At 46.8% G+C, this 14411-nt stretch overlaps 1 protein-coding gene across 1 annotated transcript; it reads right to left on the bottom strand.

Moving 5' to 3' along the window:
* Window positions 1-723: 723 nt before the first annotated feature.
* LOC124526435 (carbonyl reductase [NADPH] 3) lies at window positions 724-8564 on the bottom strand. Its single transcript, XM_047099428.1, has 3 exons — window positions 8165-8564; window positions 6295-6402; window positions 724-1381 (listed from the first exon to the last, which is right to left on the bottom strand). Exons 1-3 carry the CDS (start codon window positions 8451-8453, stop codon window positions 945-947), a joined length of 834 nt encoding a protein of 277 aa, XP_046955384.1. The 5' UTR covers window positions 8454-8564; the 3' UTR covers window positions 724-944.
* Window positions 8565-14411: the final 5847 nt, after the last annotated feature.

Raw genomic sequence — 14411 nt, 5'->3', positions numbered from 1 at the left:
TGTTTGGCTAGCCATTCCTTCTGAGGTCTTGACGCCCTAGCAAACTTGCCTCACAAGTGTACGTCTCTTTCGTAAGATTCTTTAGTCTCCAAGTCCTTCTTCTACAGGGTATAACCAGAACCAAGGGGGCTGATTACAAAGCCAGTCCCATTTGGAAGCAGTGAATGTGGAGTTGGTTGTCGGAGAGACTACAAAAGGCCCAGGAACGCTCAAGAATCACCCTGGGCTGTAGGGGAGCAGGAACAGGTCAGGGAGAAGACATCTGCCTCTGCGAGAGCAGAGATGGTCTGCACAAAGTTGCCTATGCCGGGGCAATTTGAAAGAAGGGGCAGGGCAACTTTGCAAACATTCTGGGAACACAGAATGCAAAACCCCAAGTGAAAAACCCAGTATGGAAGAAATCGTATCCCAGTGAAAAAAAAGGACATTCCTCCTGAGTCCTTCAAGCCATACTGCTTCATAAGAACCCGTTCAAATGTGCCCAAATATAATGAAACAGAATGTGGTACAAAGCAGGATTGCAGAACAATAGAAATGGAGGAGGAATCACATCCTCGAAGAGTCAACAACCTAGAAACAGCATGGGATTGCTGGAACACGGCTGCAGCCCACTCCGTAGCCCTGAGGGCTCTCGTTCGACCAACACCAGCAGCACCCAGGAACTTGTCAGAAGTGCACATCTTTGTGCCCCAGTTCTGAGCAATGTTTTAACATGCCCTCCAGGTAATTGTGATGCCCTCTGACACTGGAGAACCACTGGACCAGGTTCTTCTCCATCTCAGGTTAGAGTCTGGGCACAGTAAAATCTCTCGGCCCGATTCTAGACGAGACCCGCTTTCTCACAGGGAGATTCTAGTCGACAGAAAATGAAGTCGACTATACCACCAGAATTCACTCATTCACTCCACAAACGTTTATTAAGCATTAAGCACCAAAGCAGACATTCACCAGTTTTGGACGACTTTGTCATGGACCAGTTGGCCATGAGGCTCGGTAGCATCTGGAGGCAGGAGGGCCAAGTAGACAGGGGTCTCAGCTCCCTCCTCCACAGTCCTGGGGCCGCAAGGCCCACCCAGGTCCGTTTTTACCCACCCCGGGCAGCATGCGTTCAGCAGAATCCTGTCCGCTTTTCTCTTCTCATCCAGACGCCGGGCCAAGATCCTTGATAAGACCGTGACCCCCAGCTTGGACACCCCATAAGCCGAGTTGGGCCAGCCTTCCCTCTCGTGCACTTCGTTGTTTGCATCCTCCACAAACTTTTTCATGAGGTCCACCAGGTCCCCTTCTGTGAGCGTCTCGCATCGGAACTTCTTCTGTAGATCTGGACTGCAATTTTCAAGAGCTTTGGAGCCCTCTAAACTGCTGATATTCACCACCCTGCCTGAAACAGAATAGTAAATATATGGAAGCAGGTCACAGATAAACGATTGTTGGGTGACTATACCTAACATGCAATTGATTGATACTGCAGGTTTAATTGCTGGTTAAAAAAAAAAAAAAAAAAAGACTCTAGAAGGGACCCAGTGGGCTTTAACATTATTTTGTGCTCTCCTCCCCCAAAGGAAAGGACACATTTCCATCAGTAACAGGGGCTAAAGGGCAGTGATTCTCCAGTGGGCAGTTTTATAAAACATCCCACTACACACACACAAACACTCCAGGCGCCTGTGAACTTGGTTTCCCAGAGACAGCACCCTCACCCCAAGGATTAAAGCTGTTTACTGGTTTGCACAATTTCCTAGGGCCCTGGGCACCACCTCTTTGCCTCCAACTGCCAAATATCAGGGCCAAGCAATGCCTTACGATGACCCTGTCTATCCTGAATGATGGGTACTCTCACACATGGAGTGGGTTGATTCTCCATCCCAGTTTTGATTTTCTTCACTTTCTTTAGCCCATCATTAATAATTAAATATAATTAATGAGTTAATATTCACATTAACCATAATTCACGGCTATTAAAAAGACGGTTATGTCTATGAAAAAACATGCAGGCCAGAAACTAGAAGACGGCTGGAAACATTGATTGGAAATCCCAAAACCAGTGTGTGAATTTACACAGTTCACCTAACATCAGAAGACACCACGTTGCGTTACCTGGGTGGCTCAGTCGGTTGAGTGTCCGACTTCAGTTCAGGTCATGATCTCATGGTTCATGAGTTCGAGCCCCACATGGAGCTGTCTGCTGTCAGCACAAAGCCCACTTCGGATCCTCTGTCCCCTTCTCTCACTGCCCCTCCCCCACTCATTCTCACTCTCAAAAAATGAATAAACATAAAAAAAAAAAGACACCACATTTAGGGGGTTCTTTTCTTACATATTATCCCGAATCCACTCTTTCTGTATCCACTAGGATAGGTGGATTTTATTGCATTTTCTGAGTGGCATTCATTCACCATGGGGTTGGGGGTGTGTGTGTTGTACATTCTACTAGATATCTTTGTGGGCCAACTGCACACAGAGATGGCCTCACTCTGTCTTGAATATGAGCACTCACTTATCCCCAGGTACCTAAGACTCTTCAGTATTTTCTTCCTCTCTTGTAATACATATTTCCTTCCCAACTTTGAACTGTGAAAAATTTGAAGCCTACAGAGAAATTGCAAGAATAGTTCAATACATACCCGTATGCCCTTCACCTAAGCCCCTCAATTATTAACATTTGGCCACATTTGCTTTCTCTTTGTCTTAATTGCAGACAAGTATCATAAAACTTTGCCCTAAGCACTTTATATACGGTAACAAGGGTATTACCTTACATAACCACAAGAGTGATCACCCTCAAGACATTTATCATGATATAACACTATTATCTGAAGTACAGTCCGTATTCAAAGGGTCCAATTATCTCAATAGTCTTTCTTTATAGTTTTTGTTTTCATCCAGGCTCCAACGTAGGATCACGGATTGTATTTAGCAGTCATAGCTCTTTAGTTTTAACCTAGAGTAGTTAACAATGATCTTTTTGAAGACTCTAGGCTATTATTTTGTAGTATTTCTCCCATTTGGACTGGCATGGTTTTCTAATTAGATTCACTTCAATGCTTTGGCCAGGAATACTACTTTGATGAAATTGTGTTCTTCATTACTTTCTAAGCAGCTTTGTTTGTTTTTTTTTTTTTAACGTTTATTTATTTTTGAGACAGAGAGAGACAGAGCATGAATGGGGGACGGTCAGAGACAGAGAGGGAGACACAGAATCGGAAGCAGGCTCCAGGCTCCGAGCTGTCAGTACAGAGCCCGACGCGGGGCTCGAACTCACAGACCATGAGATCATGACCTGAGCCGAAGTCGGACGCTTAACCGACTGAGCCACCCAGGCGCCCCCCTTTTTTCTTTTTTTTAAGCCAGCGTGGGGCTTGAACTCACAACCCTGAGATGGAGATCCAAGCAGACATCAAGAGTCAGACACCTAATCAACTGGGCCACCCGGGCACCCTAAACAAATTTGTTCTTAATTGCCTGGTTGCTACAAGGAATTAAATTCAAAAGGGTAAAGAAAGAAAGAAAAATGAACATAGGGGTGCTACTCTTTGCCTTTGGTAGAAATAAAAAACTTTCTAAGAGTCAGAGGTGTCCTCTGATCTCAGGTGACATCTCAGGTGATCATCAGTGAGGCCAAGGGATGACCATCTCAGCAGCCAGCTGGGTGCAATCAGTCCTGAGAAGGGCTGCACCCACACAACCACCACCATTTGCTGAGGTCCAGGTGGGCCCCCTGGTCCTGAAACAACCCCTAGCCATTCTTAGAAAGAGTGGACAAGTAGCTCCCCCTAGTGGGTAAACGTTGGATTAACTTATTCACTCAGAATCTTGAATGAACAAGCAAAAGGTTTGGTAACTTAAAAATTTTTTTTTAACTGTGCATATATTTTTGAGAGAGATACACACCAAGTGCCAGCGGGAGAGGGAGACACAGAATCTGAAACAGGCTCCAGGCTCGGAGCTGTCAGCACAGAGCCTAAAGCAGGGGTGGAACCCACTAACCGTGAGATCATGACCTGAGCTAAAGTCAGACACTTAACCCACTGAGCCACCCAGGGGTCCCAGAAGTAACTTTCTTTTAAAGAGGTATTATAGGGGCGCCTGGGTGGCTCAGTCGGTTAAGCGTCCGACTTCGGCCTAGGTCATGATCTCACAGCTCGTGGGTTCAAGCCAGGCTTCAGCCTCTGTACTGACAGCCTGGAGCCTGCTTCAGATTCTGCGTCTCCCTCTCTCTCTGCCCCGCCCCTGCTCACACCCTGTCCATCAAAAACGAACAAACATTAAAAAAAATTTTTTTTAAATAAGGAGGTATTATAAAGCCAAATCAAATGTGACATTTAAGTCAGTTTTGCATGGGTAGAGATTCCCTACAAATCAAGAGGCAAGGATCCTCGCTTTTTGCCTTCTGGGTAAACGTGAGTTTTACTGAAAATTCACAAGTATTCTCAATGTGTTGTAAACCAGATTCCCAAGTTGGGAATTACTGTTACAGAGAACTGGTTGAAGCCAGTGATTCATCTGCTTCTGGGTTGATGCCCGAGCTCCACCCTCCTCCAAGCTGCCTTTCATCTTTCAAAATGGCTTGTTTTGCAATTGTTTGGCGTTAAGATCCTTCCCTTCACTGGAACTAATTATCCTGATTTGATTGAGGGGTGAAGTCAGGAAACCTGAACACTGTTTCCAGATCTATCACTACCTGACTGCGTTCATGTCTTTGGGTCTCAATTTCCTTCTCGTAAAATGAAGTCATAGGAATGTCAAGTTTCTTCAATACCTTGTAGTTTTCCAATTCTAGGATTCTAAAACCCATAGAGAGAAGACTTCTAGACACTTGGTAGACATCACCCTTGCAAATGGAATACTATGCAGCTGTAAAAAAAATAAGAAAGCTTTCTGTCTTGATCTAGAAAGAGTCCCAGAGATAGTGAAAAAAAGCATAGTAGCAAACATTATACTTAATGTTCCCATTATGTAAAAAAGGGATACACACACACACATACATAACTTAGATTTGCATTTAAAAACTATGCCCTTGGCCCTGAGCACTCAGCAACTCCACGCACCTAGAACCAAGCAAGGCTTCCTTCAGCCAGTCCCAGCAACTCTGCCTGCCGGCTTTCTGTGATCTCATCCCACTGGGAAAAGACAAAGGGAATCGCCTGTAGAGACTGGGGACAGGAATTGGGCAAGTGGGGGAGCATGAGTCTGAGTGCAGCTCTCACCAAACATCTTTTTAGATTTTAAGATTTTTGCACTAGAGATCATCTTTATTCAAAATGTTAAATTAAGAAAAGCACTTTTTTTTTCTTTTTTTTTGGGAGACAGCAAGCATGAGCTGGGGAGAGGGGGAGGGAGAGAGAGAGAGCGAGAGCGAGAGCGAGAGAATCTTAAGCAGGTTCCACACTCAGCACAGAGCCCAATGCAGGGCTCCGACCCCACGACCCTGGGATCAAGACCTGAGCTGAAATCAACAGTCAGATGCTCAACCGACTGAGCCACCCAGGCACCCCAAGAAAAGCACATTTCTTATAAGAACCACAGAGTTTTTCTTCCTAAGAATCACAGCTGCCTTCCTGGGAAAGAGAATCGTCAAGGAAGCGAGCCTTCTCTGCCCCCTCCCGGTACAGTTGTAGGATTCTTTGTCAATGAGGGTCTTGTCCACTGGACTCAGTGCTCCATGGTCAGGATTGTCCCTGTTCACAGTGCTTACCACTGTGTCCCCAGCACCCTGGGTTATGGTAGGCCCTCCAGTATTTGTGGAAAAAGTAATAAAAGTTATTGAATACTTGGGAGTGTGGGCAAGATACTTCCTAATAAAGAAATATTTCTTTGGGAGGTTCTTCATTAGCTTGACAAAGTGAAGAAAGGAACACAGGGAAAGTCATAATGATGCTAAAACAGAGCCTTCCCTGCCAGGCTCCCAAATGAGCTGGTGTGGCCCCACCACCCTGAGGAGCTGAGAAGGACCCACTGAGGTTGCTCAAAGGCAAGAGGCCTTTGGGGACTTGTAACACCTATTATTCTAGGGTTGAGTTCATATCATGGGACCAAAGAGCACTGCCATGTATCAAACATATCTTTCATTTTATTTTTAAGTAGGCTTCACGCCCAGCGTGGAGCCCAAACTGGGGCTTGAACTCACGACCCTGAGATCAAGACCTGAGCTGAGATCAAGAATCGGATGCTCAACCAGCTGAACCACCCAGGCGCCCCATTATACATCTTTTTTTATTTTTATTTTTGAGACAGAGAGAGAGAGAGAGAGAATGAGAATGAGCAGGGGAGGGGCAGACATATGGCTGGACTTACCATGAGGTTTTATTATTGGCAGTAATTCTATGCAGACATTCCTTGTGGCAAAAAAGTTTGTCTTCAGTGTTATCTCAGCTCGAATGTCAAAGGGTGTTGGATCATCAGCTTCCAAAAAGAGAAGGAAACAAAGTCATGCATTTCCCCTTGAAATGTATATAACAAAGTGAATCTTATCCCTCTCTCAAGTTTATTTAACCAATCTCTGCGCGGAAGGTGGGGCTGGAACTCACAACCCCAAGATCAAGAACCTCATGCTCTACGGACAGAGCTAGCCAGGCGCCCTAGATTTTATCTCTAATTAAAGGAAAAACTAGCTAACTTTATTATTATATTTTTGTAGTTTATTTTTGAGAGAGACGGAGCTTGAGTGGGGGAGGGCAGAGAGAGAGAGAGGGAGACACAGACTCCGAAGTGGGCTCCAGGCCGTCAGCACAGAGCCCGACGCGGGGCTCGAACTCCCGAACCCCGAGGTCATGACCTGACCTGAAGGCCCAGCCTCAACCAACTGAGCCACCCAGGCGCCCCTAAAACAAGCTAACTTTAAAACGATTTTTTAAGCCACCGGATCCGAGCTTCAAGGGTGTATCTGAATCACCTGCAGGGCCTGTTAAAACACAGCTTTCTGGGCTCCGCCCCCAGAGTTTGGGATTGAGAAGGTGTCGGGTGGGGCTCCAGAATTTGCATTTTTAACGCGTTCTCGGGTGACGCTACAGCTACAGGTCTGGCCCCACTTTGAGCATTCCTGGCTTTCAGGGCAGCGGCTCAATCTTGAAAGGGTACGGGAGGCACCTGGCAATCCTGTTAAAATGAAATTCTGATTCAGCGGGTGTGGGGTGAGGCCCGAGATCCTGCGATCCCAGCGAGTGCCTGGGGCTGCACGTGCTGTTGGTCCACCGCCCACGCTTTTGAGGGGGCAAGGGCTGCCAGCGGACCCGCGTTCCTGCACGCTTGGTCCGGGAAGCGGCGTATTTATCCATCAATCCTTCAGCCAGGGGCTGAGGGTTGTACCAGCGGGTGTCTGCCACCTCCCACCCGCGCTTCCGGAAAGCGGACCCGCTGACTTGGAGGTGCGGGTGCACAGCTTCGGTGAGGGTTCAAGCCGGGGGGCTGGTCATTCAAGGCCTCACGGCAGTTTTTACTCCCTTCTGCCTGTTGGGTTTCTCGTCTCCACTAGGTTGTAGGTGAGTCTGGCTTGGTTATTCTTTCTACCTCCACCACACGGCGGCTCAACAACTTTCTCAGTAGATCAGTAGAGCAATATCCTTGACCTCCCCCCCCCCCACCGCCAAAGATGATACTTAAAATCACACTTAAAATGTATGTTTGATGACAAACAAATTCCCTGGGGGAGGGAACAAGGCTCGCTTCCTTTCTGGCTGAGCCTATCAAAGCTTTCCATTAAACAAAATCTCAAGTCCACTATTGTGCAAGTGCGCGCTGATCGCGTCTCAGCGATCCATTTCCTGTCCCGAGCAGATGCCTCCGGGCTTCTATGAAAGCTCCCTTTCAAGGAAAGCGAAAGCCCAAAGTGAGCTGGAGACCCTTCGCAGGGAAAATGTTTTTTGCTTTAGACAGAAAGCTGATGAGCTTAGCAGGGCGTGGCCCCCTCCCAGGAGGCGGGTTTTCTGGCAAACCGCAGCAGCCGACGGCTCCGGGAGGGCCCAGGGCTGCGCCCCGCCAGCTTCGCGCTAAGCGAACCTCTCCCGCGACTCCGCGGAAAGCGAGAAGCCGCCGAGGGAGGCCAATGTTGAGCGCATCCTGAAGGGCCGGCGCTGCGCTCCGCGATCACTCCAGCCCACAAGTAGGGGGCGCCCGCGGCTCTCTGCCCCGAACCCTTGGCGCCCCCAGAGACCCACCCCCGACCTACGCTGGAAGGCGATGCCCGCGTTGTTGACCAGCACGTTGAGGCCCCCGTACTCCTTGCGCAGAAAGTCGCGCAGGGCGCGGATGTTCTGCAGGTCGTCGATGTCCAGCAGGTGGAAGCGGGGGCTCAGGCCCTCGGCCTGGAGCTGCTGCACTGCCGCCCGGCCCCGCGCCGCGTCCCGCGCCGTGAGCACCACGTCCCCCGAAAATTGCCGGCACAGGTCGCGCGCGATGGCGAAGCCGATGCCTTTGTTGGCCCCGGTCACCAGCGCCACGCGGCTGCAGGACGACATGGCCGGGGAAGGCACTTGGCGCGTGGAGAGCGGCCCGGGCTGTGAGCCACTAGGGAGCTCGCTGCGGAGGCTCGGACACAGAGAAGCCACAGAGAACTGAGTTCTGGGATCCAGTGCTGCGACTTCTAGAGAACGAGGCCCGGCCCTCGGTCCCTCCCCTGCGAGGAGTGGCCGTCCGTTCCCGAAGGTTTCGTAACGCCCCACTCCGGAGTCCGCCCCTTCCCGGCGCTGCGCCCTTTTGATCCCGCGTCTGAGCCCAGCGGTGGTCTGCGGGGTGGAGCGGTTAGTCGATTTCCCAAAGCCCAAACCGATGGTGATGGGATCTAGAGATTCATTGCAGTTGGACTGAAACTATTCTAGGAAAACCCCAAAAGGAGAAAAACAAGGGCTGAGTAATTTTCTTGGGCGTGCGCCCATCATCCACTGCAAAATGAAAATGTTTGCTTTTTCCTCAAATGCAGCGAAATGATTTAGACACGGTAACTGCCTCTCAGGACATAGGTTCTCCCGTTTCCTTAAACTCAAGGAAAAAAGAAAGGTCTTATGAGTAGATTTTCAGGTGCGGGCAGGGTTCATTGCTGTGTGTGATTGCCAGCCGGCCCCCGAGTGAGAGGGAGTGTTTATGAAGCTCTTACTGTGTGCCAAGCCTCTTATTGGAATGTTTTTATTTAATCCTTACATAACTCATTTGGGTGCTAAGTGTCTGCATTTTAGGTCTGTCCAAGGAGGCTATATATATATATATATATATTTTTTTTTTTTTTTCTCCCAGTGAAAACTGTGCACCTGCAAAGTTCAAACAGAAATGAATCCCCTGGTGTGTCAAGGTCTGCACAGACAATCAGAACTCCCCCATGCGTCTTCTTTAGTGTAATCTGAGGGTGTTTGATTGGTGACACTTAGATTTATGGAGAGCTGCGACCTCATTATGACTCAGCTTTTCCCAAGCAGAGTTGGCTAAGCTGCTGGTGTCTGTCACCTTGCCTCTACCCTTCTCTATCAAATCAACAAACAAGATCAGGAAAGTGGGTTCTTGCTGGGTGGTCCCTTACTGTAGCTCAACCAATATATTTTTTTCTCTCTAAAAATTATTTGGAACTTTATTTTAAAGTTGTGGGACTAGCCTTTTCTGAAGATGGTGTAGAAAGGGAAGAAGGAAGCCCCTACCCCTCCCAAAGCAGAAGCCAGAGCAAAGGCTTTGAAAGGCAAGAAAGCGGTGCTGAAAGGCATCCACGGTCTCTCTCTCTCTCTCTCACACACACACACACACACACACAGATCCTCACATCACCTACATTCTGATCGCCTAAGACACCGTGTCTCCAAAGGCAGCTCAAATATCCTCAAAAGAGTACCCCCAGGAGAAACAAGCTTGACTACTATGCCATCATCAAGTTCCCCCTGACTACAGAGTCAGCCATGAAGAAAATAGAGGACATTTGTGTTCATTGTGGATGTTAAGGCCAACAAGCACCAGATCAAACAGGCTGTGAAGAAGCTCTATGACATTGATGTGGCTGAGGTCAACACTCTGATCAGGCCTGATGGAGAAAAGGCATATACGTTCAACTTTGGATGTTGCCAACAAAATTGGGATCATCTAAACTGAGTCCGGCTGACTAAATCTAAACACAAATTTTTTTCACCATAAAAAAAAAAAAAAAGATGTAGGGCTATTCAGGTTTTCTCTTTCTTTTTGAGTGAGCTTAATTCACGTTTTTCAAAAAATTTGTTTATTTCATCTAAGTTGTTGATCCTGTTGACAAGTTGTTCATCATATGCTCTTTTTAAAATGTTTTATTTATTCATTTTGAGAGAGCATGAGCAGGTAGGACAGAGATAGAGGGAGAGAGAGAGAAAGAATCCCAAGCAGGCTCCTCACTGCCAGCACAGAGCCGGATGCAGGTCTCGAACTCATGAACTGTGAGATCGTGACCTGAGCCAAAATCAAGAGTTGGATGTTTAACTGACTGAGTCACCCAGGCACCCCCATAATATGCTTTTATTAGTCCTTTTAATATTGGTAGTGATGCCACCTCCCTTATTCCTGATATTGGTAATTTGTGTTTCATATTTTTTTTTTTTCCTGCTCTGGCTAGAGGTTTATCAATTTTATTGATTTTGTTCCCCCTCAAACAAGCATCTTTTGGTTTTATTTTATTTTTCCTCTTTTTTTTTCTGATTATATACATATTTTTAAAAATGTTTATTTTTGAGAGAGAGAGAGTATAAGTGGGAGAGGGGCAGAGAGAGAGAGAGAGAGAGAGAGAGAGAGAGAGAGATACACAGAATCAGAAGCAGGATCCAGGCTCTGAGCTGTCAGCACAGAGCCCAACACGGGGCTTGAACCCACGAACCATGAGATCATAACCTGACCCGAAGTCAGACACTTATCCAACTGAGCCACCCAGGCAACCCCTGATTATATTATATTTCTGTTCTAACTTTTATTTCCTTTCTTCTTTTTTTAAATGTTTGTTTATTTATTTATGGGAGAGAGAGAGTATGCGAGCAGGGGAGGGACAGAAGAAGAGAGGGAATTCCAAGCAGGTTCCATGCCATCAGTGCAGAGCCCAATGCGGGGATTGATCCCATGAACCGTGAGATCATGACCTGAACACAAATCAAGAAGAGTTGGATGCTTAATTGACTGAACCACCCAGGTGTCCCAAATTATTTCCTTTCTTTTGCTCATTTTGGGTTTTATTTTCTCTTTTTCTAGTTTCTTTACCATGGAAGCTGAGGCCATTGATTTGAGATCTTTTTTCTTTTTCTATATAGGTGTTAAGGGCTATTATTTTCCCTTTAAGTACTGCTGTTAGTGGAATAACAGCACACAAATCTTGATATGTTGACTTTTCAATTTTAGTCAGTTTAAAATACTTTCTAATTTACCTATTGACGTATTCTTTGACTAAGGGTATTTAGAAACTTATATTTAACAAAAATTTTTAGAAGATTTTATTTTTAAGTAATCTTTATACCCCATCTGGGGTTCTGACTCCTAACCCTGAGATCAAGAGTCGCATGCTCTACTGACTGAGCCAGCCAGATGCACCAGAAGTATATTCTTAAATTTCCAACTATTTGGATATTTTCCAGATATCTGGCTGTTACTAATTTCTAACTTAATTATATTATAATCAGAGAACATGCCATATAAGACCTGAATTCTTTTTAAAGAGTTTTAGGGGTGCCTGGGTGGCCCAGTCAGTGTAGTGTCTGACTCTGGATTTCAGCTCGGGTCATGATTTCATGGTTATGAGATTGAGCCCAGCGTTGGGCTCTGAGCTGGGTGTGGAGCCTGTTTAAGATTCTCTGACTGTCTCTCCTTCTGCGCCTCTCCTGCTTACGTGCGCAGGCTTTCTCTCTCTCTCTCTCAAAAAAAAAGTTTTAAAAGCTGGGAGAGAGCTATTAAAGCATGTTTTGTGCAACGGTAATAATCTCAAAGGGAGAGATTATTGATGAAGGAGAGGAAGGGAATAATTCAAGACTAAAATGTGTGGGAGGCCGGTGTAGTTGGGATCTAGAACTCAGATGGGGGCTTGTCATTGGAGCAGGACTTTTATCACGGGAGGAAAGCAGAGTGTGTGGGACTCGCTAGGTGGTTCTTCTTGATGGCATTATTTACTCTTTGAAGGATGAGCCATTTAAAGTCGGCCAGAGGTTTCAGTCTGAGAGATTTGAGGAAGTAATAGCCATCTTGTGGAGTGTGAAGGTGAATGTATTAGGGAACTAGGCAGCATTGTCTGTGGAGCCGGGGCGCCGCCATTTATGATCTGTGGTCATAAATGTCACGACAACATGGGCAGCTTCCTGCCATTCCCCCCGCCCCCCCTCTCGCCTCCCCCGCCTCATGCCTAGCTGCTTACACAGGCTGGAAACAGTGGTGATGGTGGAGGGTTGGTGTTTTGCCACGCTCACACGCAGCCTGAAGGGTGTTTGCATGGAAAGGATTATAATGCAGGGCTGTGGCCTCAAAGGGTGGAGCATAGGACCTGAGGAAGTTGGAGATTGATAACAGGGAAGAACAGTAGCGTTGATGGAAGGAGAGGTCTCCAAGGTTAGGACACCTCTGGAGGAAGCCAGGTCCTGGGGGTCAGTGTGGGATGCTTTGAGATGGAGGGCTCAGAAAATGTGTGGGGAACTACATGGAGGGGGCAGGGAAATCTCGTTGGTGTGATGAAAGTCAAGGGACTGGAAAGCCAGGATACTGGATGGATCCTGCACATGGCTCCTGACCTTATCAGAGATGAGGCCAGGCTTGGAGGGGACAAAGATACTGAGTCGTGCTGGACTCAAGGTGAGTGCCCTTCTTCTGTTCCTGTCCTGGAATTCTTGAGTTTTAAATAAGGGCCCCCCATCTTCATTTTGCACTGGGCCCTGTAAATTATGTGGCAGGTCCCTGTGACACCCATGAAAGAAGGGGTGTGGGAGCCTGGCTTGATAGAAGTGTGTCGTGTGTCGCTCATAGCAATGGATCCCAAGTCTTTCATGTTAAGATCTCCTGGGGATCTCTTTAAAAAAGCAAATACAGATGCCTGGCTCCATCCCTGGACATTGTGATTGAATTGGTCTGAGTGTAACTCAAGGACTGGGAGTCTTAAAATCTCTCTTGGTGATTCAAATGCGCAGCAAAGGTTGGCGGCCATTGGGTTATAGTGGCAAGGCAGGTTGTGGGTTAGAAGTGACGCGATCTTCAAGAGAGTTGGTGTTTTCAAAAGAGAGAGGCTGAGGGTTTGCACAGGTTATTGTGGTAGACAGAATAAGCACCTCCCCGCCAGATGTTCATGTCCTAATCCCCAGAACCTGTGAATGTTACTTTACTGGGCAAAGGGGACTTTGCAGAGGTGATTCAGTTGGGGATCTTGTAATGGGGTGATCACCCTGGACTACCTTGCTGGGCCCAGTGTAATCCCAAGCATCCTTAGTTACATTTTATTTTATTATTATGTAAAGGTTTTCTCCACTTTCCCCCCAAAATGTTATTTTTCTCAGTTGTACTTTTGTTAATTACTGTTTTTGGAATGGGGTAGTTTTTGACTTCCAAATTGATTTTTGACTGAATCTCAAAGAATAGAAACCCAAATTCTTTTTAAAATTTTTGTTGCCTTTAGCAGTAACCCTTTGAATATTAGGAAACAGATTTTATTCGTCTCCTAAAGCCATTGCAGGTGATTGTCTCTCAGAGTCTGTCTTCCTCATAAAGGAAATGTTAGATTTCAATTTTGGCTTGTATTTTCCTCCTGATTTTTTTTCTGTATTATCACTGCCTTTTATTTGGAATTTTCTGCTGTTATTTTAGTAATTATGCCCAGTGTGGGGTTTGAATTCATGACCCTGAACTCAAGAGTTGCATGCTCTACTGACGGAGCCAGCCACCCCCGTGCAACAAGGGTTCTTATTAAAGGGAAGCCGGAAGGCCAAAAGCCGAGAAGGAGATGAAAAAACAGGAGAGAGAGAGAGAGAGAGAGAGAGAAATTGAAAGATGCCATACAGCTGGGTCTGAAGACAGAGGAAGGGTCAGGAACCCAGGCAGTTTCTAGAAGCTGGAAAAACCCCACTTCAGAAATAATGCAGCTCTGTTGACATCTTTTTTTTTTTTAATGTTTATTTATTTGTGTGTGTGTGTGTGTGTGTGTGTGTGTGTGTGTGTGTGTGTGTGTGAGAGAGAGAGAGAGAGGGAGAGAGAGAGAGAGAGCGTGTGCGGGAATGAGAATGAGTCGGGGAGGGGCAAGAGGGAGACAGAATCCGAAGCAGGCTCCAGGCTCTGAGCTGTCAGCACAGAGCCCGATGTAGGGCTCGAACTCACAACCCACAACCCGGGATGAGATCATGACCTGAGCTGAAGTCAGATTCTTAACCAACTAAGCCAGGCAGGTGCCCCCTGTTGACATCTTGACTTCAGGACTTAGGATCTCCAGAATGTGTGTTGCCATAAGCCACCGGGTTTGTGGT

Source organism: Lynx rufus, unplaced genomic scaffold (assembly GCF_022079265.1).
Source record: "Lynx rufus isolate CCGP_SWC_20201006 ecotype Redwood Valley unplaced genomic scaffold, mLynRuf1.p SCAF_5, whole genome shotgun sequence".
NCBI lineage: Eukaryota > Metazoa > Chordata > Mammalia > Carnivora > Felidae > Lynx > Lynx rufus.
The sequence above is the reverse complement of the archived record's forward strand: the minus strand, read 5'-3'. Positions and strand labels throughout refer to the sequence as shown.

Excerpts from the sequence above, each read along its gene's own strand:
- LOC124526435 (XM_047099428.1), bottom strand. The coding sequence starts at position 8,453 with ATGTCGTCCTGCAGCCGCGTGGCGCTGGTGACCGGGGCCAACAAAGGC. Across the intron at positions 6,403-8,164 it reads CGCGGGCATCGCCTTCCAGC|CTGATGATCCAACACCCTTT; the intron begins GTAGGTCGGGGG and ends TCTTTTTGGAAG. Across the intron at positions 1,382-6,294 it reads GCCAATAATAAAACCTCATG|GCAGGGTGGTGAATATCAGC; the intron begins GTAAGTCCAGCC and ends ATTCTGTTTCAG.